The following is a 22,148-nucleotide window of genomic DNA, read 5'->3' as shown; positions in this document are numbered from 1 at the left end:
TTAGCCATGCTAAAGAAATAAGTTATTGATCCTCTGCGACAGAGTTGTTCAAAAAGGGAGACTGCAAGACCCATACAATTAAACTAAAAGTTTTGCAAGGCTAGGAAGTTTTGAAGTAATATATTAAACACAAGACACAGTGTTTCATCACATATCAAACACCGAGAAGAGAGTCGAAAATATGACACGTAGCGGAGTATTTTTGACGAACTTCAAGGTTTTTGATGTTGTGATGAAACACTGTGACCAGTGTTTGATATAACTTCTTAAACAAACTGATTTTGAAAAGGAAATTGAGGAAAACAAGGAGTTTTCATCAGATATCCAAACATGTCACGGTGCATAATTTCCTTTGTCTTTGGCCTTTGAATAATATTATTAATAAGTTTGAGAAAGACCATTTGCAACCCTTGGGAAAGTACTGATGTTTATTGCCTGAGATTGACTCTCAGCTGAACTTGAGAGTAGTTTCAGTGAATCAGCTGAGGCAGTGGAGCTGATTTTATGTGTTTGTATTTCTGTCCTCAGATTGATCTCAGAAAAAAAATATATTAAAAGTGCTCCTTGCAAATCTGACCTGCTGAGTGGAAAATGACAAGGTGGTGATTACAAAAAATATAATTAGTACATTAGAAATCTTCCCTATAATTGTAGTGTTTTTACTAGCCTTCAAATTGCGAATTGCGAATTCAAATTACAGTTGTTTATGCAGTTGCTCCGTTCGATTTTCCTGTTATGGCAAAAAATATGGAATCTAGCGTAATGTTACCATAAATGGCCAATGTTGACATTTGAACCCCCTCCCCCATGATACAGCGTGACCATTTCCGGATCAGCCCACGCACCAATCACAATCGCGTAATCTACGCATGTGATCAGTTCCCTCATTTTGAGCTGGGAGTGAGAACAAGATGGTGGACAGGTTAGGTATGTGAAGGAATTGTACTTTTTATTGTTTGATTTTTTCAGGATCTTTCTTACTTGGAGAGCGACCAATTTTTTTATGCGCTCGTTATATCTTATGTTTTTGATTAAGCGTATATTTTAAAGCACTAAAGGTTCTTGACGGCGGGAACTGCCTGCAAAGTTGCAGGGTTAATAATGTGTTCGAATGGGATGTGGTTGTACAAGTACATGTATAAAGATCAGTGTAGTTATTTGGCATCGTAAAGAGGTTAAGCTGTTGCAAAACGTGAACCATACCTCAATAACCTGCACATACATCGGAGCATAACGAAGGTTACAATATTGAGCCTGAAAAATTTCATTGAAAGTATCGTGTTAATAGGCTAGGATTTCAAGGACTTTGTTTTAAGAGAGCCACATCTTTGCTTTTGCGTGTGTTTTAACAATGTCTCATTAATTTCATACCAGCATTTGAACGTCTTTTAGACTACGTTATTTTTAATATAGATACCTAAGCTTATGCAAACTTACTTTAGTTGTTTAATTACCTAGCATGATTAATCAACTGCTAATCAATTTGTCGTTTGTGTTGTCTACCACATCTTGTAATATTTTACTTATATTATGTTATTATAGCCAACACAGAAGCCAATGAGAGAAGGATACGAAATGTTGAAAATTGTTTTGGAGCTTCTGGGCAAGTGAGTTGTCTGTAAGCTTATGTTGATATGAAATAGTTTTGTTGTTCATAGTTCTATCAGTCAAGCTATGGAATGTGTTGTCGTTGCTTTCGAAACAAATTGTAGTAATATGTGGATCTGGCCCCAGTTGTTCAAAGGCCGGATAACTTTATCTGCTGGATAAGGCACTATTCAGGGTCTGAAATATACTTTACGTTCAACGTTGTCCAAGGTTTTTGTACACTCCCAAACTTAACTGTGGTCAGAGTGTGCATATTCGCTTGTACAAGAGGAAATATTGAAATCTTTTCTCAGATTGAAACAGTCAGATAGTGACTTATCCACAGGATAAAGTTATCCGGCCTTTGAACAACTGGGGCCTGTAGTATAAAACAGACTTTTTTGGCGTGCCATCGTAATCCTCATCACCATCATTGTGTGGGGCAAAGTTAAACATGCTTTATGTGATGTCATGGCAAGATTTCCACACAGCCCCTTACATACATTATTTATGATTTTTGTGACTCAAACTCGATTCACACTCGCCATTTGGGAAGAAGGTTAGTATGACAGTGGTGTATGTATAATTAATGTATAGGGCTGTGTGGAAATCTTTCCAATGTCATTGCAGCAATTGATGGTTTGCATGTGACGTCATCGCAGCCATGTTGGTGGACAGGAACAATAAGATTTTTCTCCTCTGGCAGTTCACTGCCATATTTATGCAAACTTTGTGAACAAATTTTCTTTTGTTTTGTCCACCAGCATGACAGCAATGCAAACCAGCGATAGTTGTGTACAAAAAAGATCTTATTTTGTATCCCTAGCAAATTGTATTTTATTGGGAGTGAGCATTATTTAATACACACATTTTTTTTGGCACTGCTATTGTTTCCATTTATTTCCACCTGTAATTTAGTAAGTACCATGTTTTCAAGGAGTTTCAAAAGTTTTGAGCACGAGTACATGTACATGTAGGTCCTTCTTACATGGTTACTGGTCATTTCTGTTACAATAAATTGAAAGTATTGTTTGCTACACTACAGTTTACCGGTAGTTGATTCGCTACATTTTAAAATTGACATGCAGGCTGGTATACTCAAATATTTGAGCTCAAGTTACTCTTCATGTCTTCACCCAACTATTGTGAAATGCAGAAACAGTTAAGATACAGTAATTAAATAATGCTTTTAAAACCTGAAGTAACTTTTAGAACAAGTTATTGTTGTAGCAAAGTGACTGTGCAGCAGAACGACTTTGTAGTAAAATGACCAGATACCTGTAACATTTCTTTAACACCATCTGTTTTCAAACTAAAGGTTCAACAGCTAGTTTTTTTTTGCATAAAACTTGTGGGATAGGTGCAGTCTCATATTCTATGTTGATGCACACTTGATGTATCTTTTCTAAGGCTGAAATGCTGTTAATCCGAACCAACTTATGCAGAAAGTTTTTTCTGCCCCACAGGCTAATAATAAGCTTGTCTTGTTCAATTTTCAGCCGTTATTGGTACCAGGAAGAGTTCTGGTTGGTGAAGGAGTTTTGACCAAACTTTGCCGCAAGAAGCCCAAACCACGCCAGTTCTTTTTATTCAATGACATTCTTGTTTATGGAAACATTGTCATTAACAAGAAAAAGGTGAGCAGTATTACTGGCAGACAAGCCTATTTATAACACTTGTAATCTACGTTATAACTATTGAAAGAATATAGCTGCAATGCAATGTGTAGAAAGGGTGTTAGTCAGGTCCTATGAAAAGCCAACAGAACTAATATTAATTTTTGTCATAATTAACAGAAAATAGTCGCATGGTCATCAAAAATAAAGTTGTTCAATTGTATCAGAAAATAATAAGGCTGTCATTCAGTCTAAATTCATGATAATTATGTTCATATTATTTTTGTGGTCTTTTACATATACTGTTGAACATTATTGAGTAGTTATCTGCCATGTGTGGTCTTGTGCAAGATACTTGTGACCTCTTGTAGGTATCTTAACCTCATCTTGCACACCTCTCTGAAAATGTTTTGAAGGTTTGAAGTCAGAAATGAAAAATTGGATATCCAAGAGGCATGTCTGCCATAAATATTCTTGAAGATTAGGTGAAATTTTTTTTTTTGGTGTAAAGTTGCCGTCCTTCAGATGCCTGGACACTCTTCTGGCTAAAACCTTGTTTGGTGAAGGAGTTCAATATTATTAAACAAATTTTAGCAGTTATTAATTGACTGAATATCACAAAATTCTAGCTGCTAGCACATTTTAAGATGCCATAAGTGGACCCAAATGTGATGCTTTGTATGATGAATTCTCTTTTCTCAATATCCTTATTTCCTGTACTATTTCCTGTGAATGTCCTACATCTCTCCAATAACATGTGCTGAAATATTCTGTATCCTGTTAACCCGTAGTAGTGGGCCTCCATAATTTTTGAGAGGATTGTTAGCAAGCACTTCATGTGATGGAAGGAAGTTGAACTTTTGAATCCTGATATCGATTGACCCTTGTTCATATTAAAAGCATAGTATGTAATAATTTTATTGTTAGGGTTGAATGGACTTCCAAGATCACTGACTAAGTAAGTGTTTGTACTTTTCAGTACAACAAGCAACATATTATTCCGCTAGAGGACATCAAGCTCCAGTCCTTGGATGATGAAGGCAGTAAGTGTTACATTTAGTAACTGGTTATAAACTGGAGAATCAGTGGTTGCAATTGCAATTACCTTTACTGTCACTATTATCACTGACCTGAAGTAATTTTAATGGATAGTAAGGATTTTTCTTGGTCTTCTTTTGCTTATTCATATTTTTTCACTCGTACTTGCTTATCCTGTCCACCTCGGAGGGTCCATGTATGGACTCAGGCAGCAACCATTAGGCCTTTTATATGCTGACATCCGAGCTCCCCTCGCTAGTAAAAAAAGTGGTGCCAGATCACCATAAGGCCATCATGTGTTCTGTCCAACCCAGCCATTCCTGCACTTTCATTTTTAGCTACATTCCAGCTAATCCAACCAGTCGTGTTATGATCATTTTTGGCCTTCCTCTTTTACCCTCCAGGGTGCTCACCCAAGAGCTGTCATGCAGTCATTTGCATCTTCTCTCCTAAGTTCCATGTTTTTCTTTTGGCTTAAATTTGTGACTTTGAGTCTTGAAACAGAGCAGTGAAGGTGATGGCAATAATTATTGCAACCACTGATTCTCAAGGGGTTGAATCAAAGAACAGAAATGTGATTATGAAGCATTCTTTCATTTTATGGTTATTAGTAATTGGTAGTGTATATCATGGCTGTAGGGATGGCGCATTGGTGAGAGCCGGCACTGGCCTCCCACCAATGTGGTCCAGGTTCGATTTCTGGACGCAGCATCATATGTGGGTTGAGTTTGTTGTTGGTTCTCGTCCTTGCTTCGAGATAAGTCTCCAGGTATTCCGGTTTTGCCCTCTCCTCAAAAACCAACATTTCCAAATTCCCTATACTGTAAAGGAATTATGCGCAATACAAATTTATTATTTATTTACTGTATTTGGAGCTTATTATTGTTGTTTGGTCAATATTTAGATTTGAAGAATGGGTGGCAGATCATTAGTGCAAAGAAATCATTTGCAGTCTATGCAGCCACCAGGACAGAGAAGGCAGAATGGATGGCACACATAAATAAGTGTATTCAAGACCTGCTGGCTAAAAGTGAGTATTGGCTATTAACAGTGTGCCTTGATCGGTACTGGAGAGTGCAGATTGGTGAAGATAGATATTAATTACTGAGTAGTGTGACAAACACTTGGCTGTGCCCGGGGGGGGGGGGGGGGGGGGTACTTGACCCATGTTTGGGTATAGGGGTGTTGCTGGGGGTTTGAAACCCTGACCCTGCTTAGGACGAAAATAACCTCCTCTATTTTAAGACCCTATTTAGGACAAAGGACAACATCTATCTCTTGTCTTACACAAGTGTTTATTGGCAATAGTAATAACATTTAAAGGCCCATTGTCACCAGCTTACTGGATGTGATGTTCCATGCATTGAAACGCGAATACCAATCACAACAGATAAAATAATACACTTCCGAGAAGTGATGGTGAAAAATCCCAAAATTTCGCATTAACAGCGGTGAACCTTAAGTGGAAACTCAATTGACGTGAAGCATACTTCACTAAAATAAATACAGACTAACGTCTCTGATTTCGGATTGCCAATACCATACCCTGTCTAGGACGGGTCCAGGACAGACTGGCTTGAAATTATATACCCTGTTCAGGACAGAGATGCCAAAAACCATACCCTATCCAGCGGCACGTCCCCGTATGGCTCATATAGGGGAGTACCCTCCCCCCAGGGGGGGGGGGGGGCTGTGCGCAGTTTGTTACAGCCTAAAGGTTGTCACAACAAGAACAACAGAGCAATTAGCTAGAAATTCTATATTGGTGACACACTGAGTAGATTGTTGCACAACTGTGGGTACGGTTATGTTAACAGTAGATTTCAATCAGATTACTGCTTAGTTTGGGTGTCTTTGTCCTGACTGCTTTGTACTTTGGCTAGCTCCAACACCTATGTCAACATTTATTGAAACTTCTGGTCATTGTTAAGCTAGACATTCAGGACCCAGTTGCTCGAAGCATGGTTAGCGCTAACCCGGGTTAAATACCATGACAACCTATAGGTTTTAAAACCTCTTAACTAATGGATAGCGCTAACCATGCTTCGAGCAACTCAGCCCATGGCGTTGTGGGAAGTGACAAAGGAGAATTAAAGACTGGAAGATTATGTATAAACTCAGACAAGTAATTAAGGACCAGGTACAGCTGTTAGAGTGTAGTATTTTATATTAAACAGACAAAAGTTTCCTGAACAGGTTTCTGAAAGTAAGACTGGTAGTCATTGCCCCTGGAATCTAACTTGAGGTAATAGCCAAGGACAACAACCTACATGTGAAAAAAAGTAGATGTTGTAGAATTACCTTGGGAGCATAGATGGTGCTGCAGCAGTAATTAGTCAAGAACACTCGCCTCCCACTAATGTGGCATGGGTTTGATTCCTGGATTCGGCATCATATATGGGTTGAATTTGTTGCTGGGTTCTTATTAGTCATTAGACCAAACTAATTGTCATCCTTGTTAAACAAAGTAAGTCTTTTTATTTAAGTTTTACCTTGTGTGTGGTATCTGCAAACTTTGTGTGACGTTTGTCATTTCAGCGGGAAAGAAAGGTACAACTGAACATGCCGCAGTTTGGGTTCCTGACAGTGAGGCATCAACGTGCATGCATTGTCTAAAGAGCAAATTTACAGCTTTAAATCGTAGGGTGAGTACTTAAATACAAAGCCTTTTGTCAGAGTGAATCTGGGAAAAGTGACTTGATTCACTCAGATGAAGGGCTAGCACTCGAATCATCAGCACTCAAATCTCTTTACTGTGACCAAATGACCTTTGTTTTTCAACTCTGTTGATAAAAACAAACATTCGTATTGAATGAAAACCCTTGACGCACCATTTTTGACAGTTTGTTTATATGTAACATTTAATACCTCTTTTTTCTGCAGCATCATTGTCGAAAGTGTGGCGGTGTTGTATGTAGCAGTTGCTCCACCAAAAAGTTCCTGTTGCCTTCTCAGTCATCAAAACCATTGCGAGTGTGTGATAACTGTTTTGTTTTGTTATCAAGTGGCAAACTCTCAGCTTCAGGTTATCAGGAACAAAAGAAACCAGCAAGTATGTTTATCTTTACATTTTACACACACAGCCTGCTGAAATTCAAGATACAGTTGTTAACTTAGCATAGTGTACAAGTACAAAAATTAATGTACCGAGACTGAAAGGTTCATTCTTGAAGCCGGCTGCATACAAGATAGCAATCAGGTTATCTGGTACAGGTAGAAGAGAATGCTGTCGTTCATAAAGTTTGTGCTCATTCAGTAACTGTATAGTTGAATTTCCTATGGCACGTTTGGTATAATTGCAACACAAAGCAGTACATGTTACTGTGATAGTAGCAAACATACAAGCACTCAGAGATTCAGATTTTCTGAGTTGTAATCAGGGTTTTATTCATTATGCCAGCATGATTTTGAGCATAAAAGTAAGACAAAAGAATCCAGCATTATGCCATAATAGTATTGAGGAGACTGCAATGTTTGGGAGCTGGAGCTCCCTGGTCAGGCTGACAGAGGTCTGGATACTTGTCACCTGACTAAGCAGTGACATTTCAACATGGCCGACTCTAGATCTTCTTCAAATGCAACCCTCTTCAGCTGTATCAGAGCAAGTTTTATTTATCACCAGAGAACTTGTTTCATGCTGATCAAACCAGAGTTGATGGAGGATTACAATCATAGTGAGGCTTACTTGTGGGGTGAGCACTGTGAATGCTAGATGCCTCAGCCTTCTCACCCTACACGGTCACCAAGCACTATTTCCCAACAGCCTAATTATTATTATTATTATTATTATTATTATTTTTATTTTTTTATTTATTTATTTATTTTTGCATAGCTATCCCCATCCCACCACAGAAGGTAGAAAAAGCAGCAGAGGAATCGTCATCTGGAGAGGAGAATTCAGATGAAGAGGAATCCACAGCTGAGAATCCTGCAGCATCAGAATACCAAGTTCCAACCAAGGTCTGCTGATATTCATGTCATGCTTTGTTACAAAGCAGTCTTTACTGTCTTGCATCCTCTATTATAACACAATGTGTCGTTAGTGTGATGTTCATAAAATATTTATTAGGTGAATTCAGAAATGAATTCACATTTTAAGTACTGAAATTAGCAAAAAAGGTGAAGTTTCTTGGAAATCAGGGAAATATAAAAATAAAAAAATTACAATTTCATGTACATGTATTATAATAAAATTACAAACTTAGAAATGTATGGCATGAAGGCAGTGATAGCCTGCATGCCATACATTTCTTTTTGAAAATTGTAACATTCAGACTTCTATTTTTCCTCAAGTTTTCAGCGGCATGTCTATGGAAATTCTAATTCTCATTTTTGCTAAATTTCATCATTGCAGATCAATTCATGAACTGGGTTATTTCATTTCATTTCATGCCACACTAACCTGCTATTTGAACAATTTGAATGAATTTAAATATTTGATTTTTATACACAAACTTTGAGCATTAATATTACTTTGGGTTTTACTTTGATTCCAATACATGTATATTTTTAGCTTTTTAAAGTGATACCAAAAATAGGTGATGTAGCCCTTCTGAATTTCTCCTTAACATTTTGGTAAGGAGTTCACACATACTGCAAAACTTAATGACCATCAAGTGCTTCCCAAATCTGAAACTTAATCTGTTTGTTAAAATAGATTAATTAAGATCAATGGAAACCATTCTAAACCAAAGCAGTATATTTACCACAAGCCTGTGAAAGGTGTGATTTGTCAGGGCTGTTCTTCAAGTGTACTTATTTAGATTTCTTATTTATGTTGCAGCCCACATTTTATCAAGGAGAACATGGGGCTCATCGGGTGGGAGGGGACGGTGAAACTGCAGAGCCAATGGAAACCAATTCTAGCAATGAAGTATGATGCATAGTTTGGTGTCATCACAGATGTTCAAAGGAAGCTTTACAGATGTGAACTTTGCCTATGGAATTTAAGAGCTGCATGTTTATGTGCTCTTAACAGCATGTTTACGACATGTATAGATTTATAAAATTACTTGACCAATGTAAACAAAAAGAGGAACAAATTAGCAGCACAGGGCAAACGTGTCTGTGAATGGTTGAATTTATTCCAAGTGTTACTTATAATATGTATAGAGCTGAATCTCTCTATGCTGTAACTTTAGTAGGTGATTGTCTTATATGAAAATTATCCTGTTTGAATCAGTTCTTAGTCAAATGCCATATTTAGATATATTTAGAATTTTACAAGCCTCCATCGCTCAAATTGGAATCACTGGATATTGTTCATTTCCTTGTGAATATTATTGGTCTCATTTGATTTGTCCTGTAAAAGCAACAAACAAATAATATAATGTTGTCCAGAATGTAGGGATTGTAGCCAGGGCCTGGGAGTTTTTAGGTCTTGTTAATTGAAAGCAATGATTGTTGCAGATTCATTGTTGTCGATTCATCCATAATACGATTTAGCTTGAGATGGTTTTTAATTGAATACACGTAACTAGTTACTGTAAGAGGTTGTTGAAGATTTTAGTTCTAAGTAGACCTCACGTATCCATTATGATAACATAATGACCTGGTGCCATATGTTCAAAGAGTGGATAACTTTATCCAGTGGATAATTCGCAATCCAGTATATAAAATGTACTCCAACTAAAGGCTATCCGGTCTTTGAACAGCTGGGACCTGGAATGAGAAGTGTTGCGTGACAGTTTTGGAGAAAGATAAGGAAACAATCCTAGAGTTTGGCACAAGTTGTGAGAAGATGTTTTTGTTTTAGGGAGCAGGTCGCTGTGAACAGGCTGGTTTTCATTGAGTTCTCTTAAACTTTCAAGAGTATTGCCATAATTTTACAGAAACAATAAAAGATAGCAAATTTTCTATTTTTTATGATACATTTGTACTGGCACTTGAAATTATTTTCTATGTTGCCATGGTTTTCAAGACAATAAGAGTGCACATAGTAACTTACTTATTTCAAATATTTCAGTGAAAAGTGTTTCAAGAAATGCTGAGCATTAAATGATCGTTATATTTCTGAGAATAATTTACTGGATAAATAACAGACGTAGTACCTGTAACATGCGATTTTTAGCAAATCATTATGTAGGTACAGGTGTTTCTATTGCATCTGACACTAGTTGGTGCTCTGATGGTTGCCATTATGGCCCTGGTCACTGCTCTCCAGATATTTCTTCTGGTATTAGAGCGGTTTTTCAAAAGTAATTCGCGTTTGCATTGGTTTTGCATCACTGCGCTCTGTTATTGGTTAACAAAACTCGCCCCACTTTCTCAACCAATGGGAATCCAAACCAAAACCAATCTTGTTTTCGCCGCACGCGTTTTCCCGCGCTTGGCGCCAGTTACATGCATTTTTTCCGAATTCTGATTGGCTCGTTGTGTTGTTTACACCTGTTGGCCAGAGTAATTACTTTGGTTTGGTTTTACGACACTCAATTGAAAACCAAGCTGGGAGTATTTGTTTAGACATCAAGACATGTTTTATCTTTGGTGATCATTTCCCTTGTTCCCATAACCTGTATGGTTGATCAAGCAGTAATATTGCAAGGAGAAGTTAGATATTGAAGGGTTCACTGAAAAGATATTTCTAAAATGCTGACACGGTTCTTGGAAGTGGCTGGTACCGACTTCTCAGCTTAGAGCATTACAGGGAATAACTTGATTGGAATTGGCATAATTACTGTTCAAAATACTGTATTTTTTAGATGATCACCAAAAGAAAGTGTAATACAGTTAGAATTTATTACTTTGTAATGAAGCCACTTTGTAATTAAAATTGACCTTTAAATACTCGATTACAATGCGGTAAGATCAGCCTTGTATTTGCGCTGTGTCATTATGTTTTCAGCGACGGAATCTGACATTATACAATAGCTGACCGTGAGTCAGTATATGAAAGGACAATATTTGTGAAGTGATTCTGATGGAGCGGTTATAACTTCTACTTTCACTTCCTGGATCAAACAGTACCGGTCGTTTCGCTACGTTTTAAAAGTGACATACTATAATATTTCAACCTCTCCCTGGGAACGGCGTTGATAACATTTGTGCTCAATTGACTCTTCACACGAACATTGTGATACACAGAAGTAGCTGTAATATTTTTCCGGCGAGCTCCTTTTTAAAAGGAGAATTTATCACAATTTTTATACTTAGCGCTCTAGCAAAAAAAACGTTTGCAGCGAAACGACCGGATACCTTTCATTCATGTGATGTTTCATCGGCAGTCATTACCATCTGATCATTTGATACATTGACAACCATTTATTCACCATTAATGAGTACAATACGAATTTACAAAATGACCAGCTCCAGTTGGCTTCATTTCTCGGTTTGTAAAGCGCTGCACTGGTGACGTGGTAAGAACCGGTCTTTATACCAGTCATGCATTGGATCATTAGAAATCTAGGGTTATGATTGGCTCAGCGGTCGAGGGATAACAGCCATTATTAAAAGCTGGATCATTGTATAATGCAATTCGAGCGATTTGATTGGCTTAGCGGCCATGGTATATGAGCCATCATTCCATGCCCGAGAAATAGAGACCATTAAATTGTCTTCTAATTGTTCTTGCAAAGCGAAATCCGCAAAATGTAGCATTATTTCTTGATTGTTTTTAATAAAACAATTATTCCACTCGCGCTTGTTGGATATGAAATGATCATAGCCAACTCGGCGCTACGCGCCTCGTTGGCTATCTATCATCTCATTTCCAACGCGCGCTCGTGGAATAATTGTTAATTATACCATGCCCAATAAAAAGTGGTCATTAAGCGTCTACTGGTCTTTATTGCAAAATATGTTCTTATTATTACATATAAATTCAACTTTGTACTTTACAATTAAACTGAAGATGACAGAAGAGCTTTGGAGACGTTTTCAAAAATCAAAACTGTTGTCGTTTTTTTAAACTTGAAATCAGCAATATCTAGCAATATTTCTTGGACATTTTTAATAAAACAACTATTCCACTCGTGCTTGTTGGGTATATATGGGTTGACTTTAGCAAACTTGGCGCTTGGCGCCTTGCTGGGTGTCTATCATGATGTATTCTCCAACTTAACTTTTTCTGATAAATAGCAATTGGGTGTTTTCGTTAATTCAAATCCGGATTTTGTGACCCGTTTTCAGATTTGTGTTTTTTTTTTTGGAAATCCGAAGACGAATTTTAGATCCAAGAAATCCGGCTGTCTCTCGGAAAGATTTTGAAGATTAATCCAAATCCGGATTTCTTGAGACGTGCTGTTTTAGGAAATCCGAAAATGGAGTTGTAAAGTTGTTCTAATGAACCGATCACATCTGTTCAGCGTGACTAGTGTGTGTCTTTCCTTTCGGGCAATATATCAGATTATATTCACGCGCGTTTTGTTGAGTACATACCAAGTAACTAAAAACAGTTCGTTGAACACTCATTGCTCTTTACATTTTGGCCGGCGGGAGTACTGATCGAAACATAATCATCTTTTAACTTGCCTGTAGCCAATTTGTAGTCCCTTCCCAGAAAAACAACAGTGAGAAATCACAGGTAATTGCCATATGAACAAATCTTTTCTTGGATTAACAAGAAATCTAATCACTCGGTTTCTCTCAAACGAAAACGCGCAAAACTGAGGAAAAACTGAAAGAAACACAATAAGCGTGCGCGCTAATAAACCTGTTTTCTACTGTACAAATAACTGTCAAACCGGTTTTCCTATACAAAAAACTTTTTAACGGATATCGCCTTAGATGTCGCGGTATCTTCGTACTCGTTTCGACCCGTTTCGGTCGTTATTCGAGCAGTGCTAAGTGGAGTTTCATTTTGTTTGTATTATGTTTCGCCGCTTTCTTTCTGACGATCCGACTCACCATCTTGGAAAAAAATTGCCTCGCCCCCAAAGCCTTTCAAACACATGGGATGACTCATGATCCAGCCATTTTAACCGTGGTCTTCAGTGATAAATTTAGAATTATTTGAGAAAAATCTCAGTGAAGTAGTTCAATAACTAGCCTGCGAACGTAGACGTATTTCCGGATGTCGCTTCTCTCTTTGGCGGAGAGAAGCGACGGCTTGAAATACGTCTGCGCCGGGCGTCTGCGTTCGCAGCCTTTACAGTAATGGCCGTTTTTATACTAGAGGATCCGTCTGGACGAACTTGGGCAAAGATTTGTTTTTCATCGGTTATTCGTCTGTAGTTTAAAGACGGGCACAAGACGTATTATGTGTCTGGAGGAACTATCTTGCGTTGTTCGTCTTGAACGACGCACGACGGAAGATGTTTGCCATATGTCCGACTACATGCATACTGTCACGCAAATTGTGGTACTCATTTCTTCATCGACGTTCCAGTCTGTCATCGTCAGCTTATTCTTCAAACGTGCCATGCCATAGTAGATTGGCGCTTTTTGCGTGACATTTCCCTCTTCGTGAATTCCTCTACTGTACAAAGCCTTCATTTTGAACCTCCATTTTATTGGTGTATTTTTGCTCAGCCGGGTCTTGAGTTATTTCAGTCATCTGTATATCAGCCACTGCCCGAGTTTCTCTCCTCTTTTGAACAACGCTCCAGATCAAGATGGAGATCTTTCCTAAGAAAAACATGCATGACATTGCAAGAAGAACTTCCATAAATGCATTGTTGATGCGACTGACGCGATTAAAATTGAGTATCACGCTAGCGACCAAAACCCAGATTAATACTGGATAGATTGTTATAGTGTATAGTAGATGTTCTTTCAACAGTGTGTTCTCCAAAATAAACCATATCACCATTGAAAGAGCGAGAATTCCGAGTGCAATAGTGACTGCAAGTTCCTGCTTTATTCCATGAAAATATGTCATGATTAATGCAAGGCTGCGGAGGGCTGCTACGGTCACCCATGTGGCGTACACTGCAATACCATTATTTACCAGAAGATGGATTACCCAGAAGTCGAGCTGTCGAATGAAGTAGCGTTGTCTGTACAAACCAGCGTAACTGCAAATGAGAGCAGCGTACAGAAAGGCCAACAGTGCAAAAACAAAGCCTGTTGTTGCTTTCATGATCTCCCAGCTCATGAACTGCGTCCAAGCCATGTTCGATACGGTAGAAAGGGTAAAACACACGAAGAAGAACGGGCTAAGAACATCGGGCACACTTCTCCTGAAGATGTGTGTCAGGCTGTAGAGAATCCATAACGATGTCCACGCGTTAACAAGCTTCCAGATGTCAAAGGCCCAAGGAGCTGGGCTAAGCTCGATGGAATATCTACGCGCCATTTGTCCGATGGATTTGTTTCCAAACAGGATTCCACTTTTGTTCTTAGCAGCATAGTTCATAACAAGGAGAAGCGTGTACATAATCAGGTTCAATATAATGCACAGTGCCTTGATAACTCGGTAGCAAGAGACCATCTTTAAGCCGCGATGTCTTCAATGTTTTGGTCGCTGGAATTCACTCGAAACTGACTACCTACGGTTGAAAAGAATGCTTACAAGGCAAAGGAGTAGGGAGGGGGTCAGTATAGCATAAAATAGGGGCATTGTTGTCATTTCCTCAAAAGCAACTAAGCAAATAATTTTTCCAATAAACGTCAAAGCAACACTTTCTGTGAGTATTGAAAATTCTTACATTTTTCAGTTAATAATCTTTTCCATGGGTATAAAATACTAGATCATCTATGTTCCCCTACCTGAATTACTGAATTCCAGACACAGTTCACATTTTTCTATCTCTACGGCTACCGCCCAGACGACAGACAAAATAAGTGATGACGAACATTCAGTTATTAGTCTGCTGTCACGCAAGCAGTATCGGCGGAAGTAAAACATTTGTGCAGTGTTTATAGTGGCGAGGGTGCTCAACGCACCTTTCAGTCTGAGTACATTTACCACTTTGTGTAATATTCCCTCTAATTGTCTCGCAATTTGGTTGCCACTGAAACAAGTCGCAGAAAAAATTACCTCGTTTAATTGAACATATCTCGCAATTTTTTGTTACCGCAATCATTGCAAGAAGTTGGCTCTGCTTTAATAGTACAACGGTTACTGCAACCAAAAAAATGCGAGACAAGGCGTTAATTATAATTTCAAGGTATGTTAAACTACGCTGCGTCAGTACATGTTGCTGGCTTGGCAACGATTCGTGCAACTTAGAAAAATTGTCTTGTGTGATAGCGCCGTGTTGCACGTGCGAGGGTTTGAAACTGTAGCAAAATTGTGGCAAGACATGCTCCTTTCAGGACATGTTACACAAAAGCAACGTTCGTGACGGTAACTTGTCTCCCAACAAAATTGCGAGACAAGTTCAGTTCACAAACACGGTAACATGGCCTTGTTTTTTGTTTGAGGGGATTGGAATACTGGACAACGGTGAAAAAAATCCATGCCCCTTATCCAACGGCATTTGAGTGATCTTAGGACAACGGTAGAAAGAAATTAGGCCATGTCTCTCAAACGGCTTGTTGATTAACTTCAAATCTTCGATGGCCATCCTCCTCATTTACATGGGGTAACCTTTGCATCCTTGTGAGTGTTTAAAAACAGCTGGCAAAACAACGGAGAAAACACTAAATCAATTCAAATGCCCGGCGATCAAAATTAAATGCTACTCAGTCAGTTCTGACAGATGTTTCTTGTCAGATTTCATGAAGGCAGTGGCATTCTTAAAAATAAATGTTTTTTTTTATCAAACAGTTTGTATCCTGAGAATGATGATTATTCTAGAAAGTGACGCAGGCATACTCGGAAAAAAGAAATCCGAGTTCTCCTATCAGGAGTCGAACCTAAGACCTTCCGATTACTAGTTTGGATGCTCTACCACTGAGCTAGAGGAGACTCGTGGGAGCTAAGGCCATTAAACTAGGTTCATGGGACAAACATCCTGCATACTGCTAGGATTTGAATGTCGAACGTGTGGTATATGAAATAAATGTGATGGTATATTTCCAGCCTGGTGAATGAATGAGAATGATGATTATTCTAGAAAGTGACGCAGGCATACTATTCACCAGGCTGGAAATATACCATCACATTTCTTTCATAGTTTGTATCCTCTTTGCCAGTTTTATAAACATGTGGAAATAGCACAACGTTTTGTGTTCGTGCACTGACCATTCAGCTGCGAAAGGAACCACAATTGAACTCGAATATCGGTGAGGTACGTAACCTACTGGGTATACAATAAATTCCATATGTAAAGAGTGATCCTTATGGCTGTTGTAGGAAAATGGAAGCAAAAAGACACTGAAAAGAGTTCGGGACGAGAGGAAAGTATCAGTAGAAATTGCCGTTTTATTTTAATACTGGGGATCAGACTATAAGTTGGTTTACATTCAATCACCTTTCGCAATTTTACCAGCAACAACAACAAGAACAACTTAACTTTATTACCTTTTTTAAGCAAATTTTAACAAACGTAATGAAAAAGATAACGGGAACTTGTAAAAGTTAATTACTGAGAATAACCGTAAAGAGTTAATGTAGCTGAGTAACAACGAAAAAGAAGAAGAAGAAGAAAAAAGAAAAGTAGTTATATGGTAATAAATAAATACAACTAATAAGTAAAACTTCAGGAAGTTAATAGGTACCAGTTGAAAGCTATGGTAGAGGAAAACATTATTTATCATAGAATCAACTGGAGTTTATCGGTATTTTATTATAATACAAAGAAACGCGTATTTCTTTTGCAATGATTATGTAACAATGCCATGACGAACTACGGACATAGCCGTTAAGATAAGCAAGAAAGTAGTTGTGAGTTCTTCAACACAGATTCAACTTTATATTAATATTGCAATTCCGTTTTACTTATGATATAAATACCTAAAGGCAAACTCCTAAAACTGCATAAGGTTTGGAAAGCACAAAGACATTCACCGCGTCTTAAACTGCGCTGAATGAACGTCAGTTTATTTCTCTATTTTACCTAATTTAAGAGATGATGGTATGAACATAATATTTACCAAATATTTATTCAGCCTAATCAAGGGCATAGCGACATGCATTAAATTTTTGGGTTTACCCTCCGATTCATACGTCACAAGGGTAGAGAGCATTTAGTCAGACCAACACTCATACAAGCTAGCTAGTCTCTAAGTATGATTGTTCAAATCGCAAATCATCGTTGTCATACCGTCTTTGTAGCGAGTGAACGCGAAAATAATTTGAGGGGAGCGAATTTCAAAGAAACGGTGAGGCATAGTTTGTTGGAAACGGTCCACTCCTCTTCACAGCTCGCTTTTGTCCTTTTCTTCGCTCACGATGGCTTAAATCCCACATAAAACGTCGGCCGTCATTTTACAAAGCTACAACATTTATATATTTTTTTGAGTTATCCAGTCGATGAAATCGATGATCTATGACAATCGATAGCAATCCATACCAATCGACAACAAATAATAGATAACCAACCGATGAAGAAGATTTGTGACTTTTTATTGATTTATTGCCATTGATTTCCACTATCAATTGATTGCTTAATTGATATCGATTGCTATCGATTGGTCACAAGCTGTTGCAAAACAAAATGAATAAATCATGCACACGTGTAACGGGGTTGAAAAAAGTGGGTTCTACTTATTTTGCCAATCTATATCAAAGCATGAACGGTTTTTGTGTGACTTGTCATCGATTGCTCGATACCAATCGATATCAATTAAATATTTTTCCCTCATTTTTTGAGTCAACTTTTATGTTTTCTCCTACCAATCGAACCAAATTAATTTTAAGAAAGATTAGCCGAAAACAAGATGGCCTTTTTAATTTTTGTTTTACGTATTAATGAAAATTGAAAAAGTTGAGAGACGCTGCTTTTTATCTTGTTGACGCTTACACATGGCATGGTGGTTTTTGTCTTTTGTCGCACTTTCGGTCGAAATTTTCATTCGGCTTGAACTCTTTTCCTTGCGGGCAAGTGTTGTGATGTGGTTTACCATCCAAGTCACAATGGAAGTACCTGAAGCAGCTGTTAGGGTCTCGATGATTTCCGGTATTTGAAGGACACCTGAAAGGATCTAAGAAAAAACATTGTCAGAAGTAAAAAATGGCTGGATACAATTGCTCGTGATAAAGCTATTATAGATGCAACCAAGTTTCTTTCTAGTACAAATTTACCATGGTTTTAATGTCCTATCGAGACACCCTAAGAGAAAACTTACAAAGGACAGCAATACTAATAGAAGGCAATATTTATAGAAAAGTATACAATCAATGTGATTACTGTTGCCCTGCTCACCTGAAGTTGCAAGAGAGGACCTTCACATACTAGGTGGTGGTGGTAAAGGGAAGGAGGTGGGGGAGGGGGGGGGGGGGGCTTTCTCAAGTCTGAGGCACAAAGGGGGTTAATGAGGACGGTGCGGTATGTTTTGCCTGATTATTTGCATGTGGCGAGAATGCAATTGTTATAACCGAAGATTTTGGAAAGGAAAAGACAGGATGTTTTGATGAATCCATGTCGTTATTAGTAAATTTAAATGTACAGGATTTAATACTAAAGTGTGTAGATAATATATCAGCTATATTAGAACAAATAAAGGTGGGAGAGGGTAAATAATGCGTATTCCCCCATGTTACATTTACGCACACTTTTGTTAAGTGCTGTTATTTAATTTTCTCTCTGAATATGAATAATTTTGACCGAAGTTTGAGAGGATTCCAGTTGTTACCAGCCCAGTGAACTGGAACCGGCAACATATTTGTAATATTTGTAACCCAGATATAAGGCCATTTCCGAGTTGCTGTGAACCTCACCATGAAAGAGAGGCTAATGCAAAACTTTTCTTACGAAAATTAGTTTTGTTTGCATATGAATGAAAACTAATTTTCATAACAAAAACTTTGCACTTAGCCTCGCTTTCATAATGAGGTTCACAGCAACTCAGAAATGGTCTATTACAATAAAGGATTCAAATAATTAAATAAAAAGAAATCCGTCTCACTGGCCTCATCAGCTGTGGTGACAGTGATAGCATCGCTCGGTAGTCCTGCTCCAAACTCATTGCTGGCCGACACCTTGATTGTGTAGCTAGTGTTCGTAAGCAGTCCAGTCAAATTCAAATAGGAGATTGCAGCGTCAACCACTTTGTTGCGAGGTTCCCCGTCTGATTTCTTTAATTGGTACATGACATTATAATTCCTGACATTACCGTTTTGTTGTTTGGATGGAACCTTATCCCACGTGACTCTGATGCTAGTTTTCGTTTTGTTGACTGCTCGAACAGTCTGGGGAGGACTGGGACCTGTGAGAAATGAAGCGAGTAAATTATTGCAGACCTTTTCCCGATATTCCAGAAAACACTCCAAGTGGTCTTTTCTGTATTTTCTTTTCTTTCCTGATTTTTCTTTAGAGTAAGTAAATAAATGGCTCAAAGAAGGGTTGAACTAACTCCTGGTGGCATTGAATAGTTGAATGATTGCTATAACCAACCCCGTGGCCCTCTGATTCCGGGTTGAAGTGAAATTTGGAAATGTTAGTTTCTGAGGGGAGGGGAAAACTGGGGTATTCCGAGAAAAATCTCTTGGAGCAAGGACGAAAACCAACACCAAACTCAACCCGCATGACGCCGAGATGAGTGCTCTCGACACGACGGCCATCTCTGCTTTCCCCGTGAATTTGCAATCTCGTACCCAGAGTCCTCAGGCTCTTTGGTCAGCGGTTAGTCGCCAGCCGTTGCTCTCCTGGCGCCCACCCGCTGACCAAAAGGCCTGAGGACTCTGGGTACGAGATTGGTGAATTTGATGAAGAAAAGGAGGCGAGGTTAGCAAAACAAACTTTGCTTCATTTAATGTAAATAAAACGACAAAGTTTCGGCCTCATATTATAAGGAATAGAAATATAAACGGATTAAACACAATCGTAAGTACATTTACCTGAGCGGGGTGGGTTTGGGGTTGCGGTAGGTATCTTGTCTTCGACACTGCACTTCTTGCCGGAATTCTTTGGAGAAAATAAAGCAGACCATGATGAAGTGGCTGAAAATTTGCCATGTAAGATTTTTCACGAAATTAAAAGAGAATTGAAATTAACTGGGGAAAATTGATCGACCAATGTAAAACTGATCTGAACAAACTGAAAAGGAATTTTTCTATATTTTGAATTTTGTTTTACTAAGTAACATCGGTGTTGAGAAAAATAACAAGAGCTATTCTGCTCTTTTCAAATCTATAAAACTTCCTCATTAAAAAGAAAGAAAAAATGAGAATAGGAGAAAAAGATCTTTCGAGAAAAAGGTGAGATTTTAAAACTGTTTAAAACTTCCAACAGAGCTGCTCTTTTAGTTAATAAGAATATTAAACCTGATTATTTAAAAACATTGAACATGCACTAAATGGCAAACTTGTCAATAATCAAGTTATTCTTTCAGGAAAATCTCATTGTTGAATTATGAGATGAACGATATAGTTTAAGAAAGATACTGTCATAATCCTCGGGAAAATTAAAGGCCAAAGGATGAATTTAAAATGTTAGTTCTAAAGCTGTTTACTGTCTTAGATAATAAGCTTCTTCATGCAGAGAACCAGAAACTAACGGATATTACTGAATAAATTTTCAAAGAACAACTGAACTAGGTCACCTTATTGGCTTCTTTTAATTGTTGAAATACAAAGCCCGGCGAGTAGATAAGACATTTATCTCTGTCACACAAGTCTTCGAGTGCAATGTCGTTCAATTCACACAGACTTTTAGCTTCTGAGGATGTCTTGAAGTTGTACGAGGTGCATCTTGGTTCGTGATGACAGATCTGAAGGCAGCTGAACCAGTCGTTAGTGTACACTGTTTGAAAAACATGTCCAACTAAAACATAGTCGTTTTCGGTATGGGGGTAGAACGCATGTAAGTTCCCGTGGAGCAGGGATACGATCAGGTTGAGGAAAACGGCGCTCTTAAACATGGTAAAAATCATCAAGGAAGGCTCAGGTTACAGTATGAAATTAAAATAATGAAAGCTTGTTTTCAGCTTGTCTTAATGCCGGGCAATTTTGACAAGTAATATATTAAGTTTAAGTGAATTTGAGTTTGCTTTTAACACGTCTATGCCATCTTTGTCTGTTTGGTTTTTTAGTTTGGCTAAATTCACGTTCAAAGCTAAGTTGTTCAAACATTACTTTTAAAACGACAAATTCAACAAAAGCTCATGACATGCACCCTGGTGTTTTGGCTAGCTAAGAGTTGTTTTTCTGGCAATGACCGTTCAACTTAATCAATTAAATTCTGTCATTTAAACAGAATATTTTAGCAAGTATGACAAAATTGATGCTGCATGTCAATTATCCATTATTTTTTAGACGCAGTCAGGATCTATTTTTACACATTTTTCATTTGACAGAACCTGTTCGGCGAGAGCCTCTTTTGAAAGGAAGAAGCAAGAACCCAGAGGTTTTAACTTCTGAAGATGTAAAGGAAACAAAATATTTTGGCCACTCAATAGAAACATTAAAATTCGCCATTAAAATTCTTCCTTAAGAGAACAAAGTGTTCTTTATTTTTTCGTCTGCAAAAAAGATGGTACTTATGCTCTATTTCCATTAGACGCACGAATTACAATATAGAACACTTTGAGTAGTCCCCTCTTCGACTATGCTGATGTTATCTGGGGTGACAAAGACAACTCTACACTCAAGGGTGATTTACAGGTCATGCAAAATAAAGCAGCAAAAGTTATTCTTGATTTGCCTGGCTACGCCTCATCCTCTCAAGACACTTGGCTGGCCAATTTGTATTTCTAGTGCTTTATGTTTACTTGTATATTTTATATTTTATCTTTAATCTACAGCGACCCACAGAATAGCACTTCCGTGATATGTGCTCTCTGGGTAAAGATTACTATTAATGCATGTTTCACAGCATGAAATCGCGAATTTACGTATCTTTAAAAACTTCGTAAAGATGCGTAAATTTGGGGTGTGTTCTTTACGCATAGATTCGCAATGCGTAACTGACGCGTAAAGAGAAG

At 38.0% G+C, this 22,148-nt stretch overlaps 3 protein-coding genes across 3 annotated transcripts; 1 reads left to right on the top strand and 2 right to left on the bottom strand.

Annotated features, from left to right (window-relative positions):
* Positions 1–662: 662 nt before the first annotated feature.
* LOC146456526 (pleckstrin homology domain-containing family F member 2-like) lies at positions 663–11,032 on the top strand. Its single transcript, XM_085092992.1, has 9 exons — positions 663–927; positions 1,543–1,607; positions 3,087–3,224; positions 4,183–4,246; positions 5,146–5,271; positions 6,780–6,886; positions 7,125–7,293; positions 8,074–8,201; positions 9,025–11,032. Exons 1-9 carry the CDS (start codon positions 912–914, stop codon positions 9,118–9,120), a joined length of 909 nt encoding a protein of 302 aa, XP_084949118.1. The 5' UTR covers positions 663–911; the 3' UTR covers positions 9,121–11,032.
* Positions 11,033–11,481: 449 nt separating this feature from the next.
* Positions 11,482–14,899, bottom strand: LOC146456525 (uncharacterized). Its single transcript, XM_085092988.1, has one exon. It carries the CDS (start codon positions 14,608–14,610, stop codon positions 13,654–13,656), a length of 957 nt encoding a protein of 318 aa, XP_084949114.1. The 5' UTR covers positions 14,611–14,899; the 3' UTR covers positions 11,482–13,653.
* A 1,629-nt stretch (positions 14,900–16,528) lies between these two features.
* LOC146456524 (uncharacterized) lies at positions 16,529–21,224 on the bottom strand. Its single transcript, XM_085092994.1, has 4 exons — positions 20,769–21,224; positions 20,065–20,131; positions 19,134–19,433; positions 16,529–18,209 (listed from the first exon to the last, which is right to left on the bottom strand). Exons 1-4 carry the CDS (start codon positions 21,096–21,098, stop codon positions 18,025–18,027), a joined length of 882 nt encoding a protein of 293 aa, XP_084949120.1. The 5' UTR covers positions 21,099–21,224; the 3' UTR covers positions 16,529–18,024.
* Between the last annotated feature and the right edge of the window lie 924 nt (positions 21,225–22,148).

The sequence above is a fragment of the Pavona decussata genome, unplaced genomic scaffold (assembly GCF_977016875.1).
Source record: "Pavona decussata unplaced genomic scaffold, jaPavDecu1.1 SCAFFOLD_254, whole genome shotgun sequence".
Taxonomy (NCBI): Eukaryota; Metazoa; Cnidaria; class Anthozoa; order Scleractinia; family Agariciidae; genus Pavona; species Pavona decussata.
This window is presented reverse-complemented; position numbering and strand designations above follow the sequence as displayed.

Coding starts and splice junctions, on each gene's coding strand:
- LOC146456526 (XM_085092992.1), top strand. Junction 4,247..5,145: donor GTCCTTGGATGATGAAGGCA/GTAAGTGTTACA, acceptor GTCAATATTTAG/ATTTGAAGAATGGGTGGCAG. Junction 6,887..7,124: donor TTACAGCTTTAAATCGTAGG/GTGAGTACTTAA, acceptor TTTTTTCTGCAG/CATCATTGTCGAAAGTGTGG.
- LOC146456524 (XM_085092994.1), bottom strand. CDS start 21,098: ATGATTTTTACCATGTTTAAGAGCGCCGTTTTCCTCAACCTGATCGTA. Junction 20,132..20,768: donor AATTAAAAGAAGCCAATAAG/GTGACCTAGTTC, acceptor TTTTCTCCAAAG/AATTCCGGCAAGAAGTGCAG. Junction 19,434..20,064: donor CCCAAACCCACCCCGCTCAG/GTAAATGTACTT, acceptor CATTTCTCACAG/GTCCCAGTCCTCCCCAGACT.
- LOC146456525 (XM_085092988.1), bottom strand. CDS start 14,610: ATGGTCTCTTGCTACCGAGTTATCAAGGCACTGTGCATTATATTGAAC.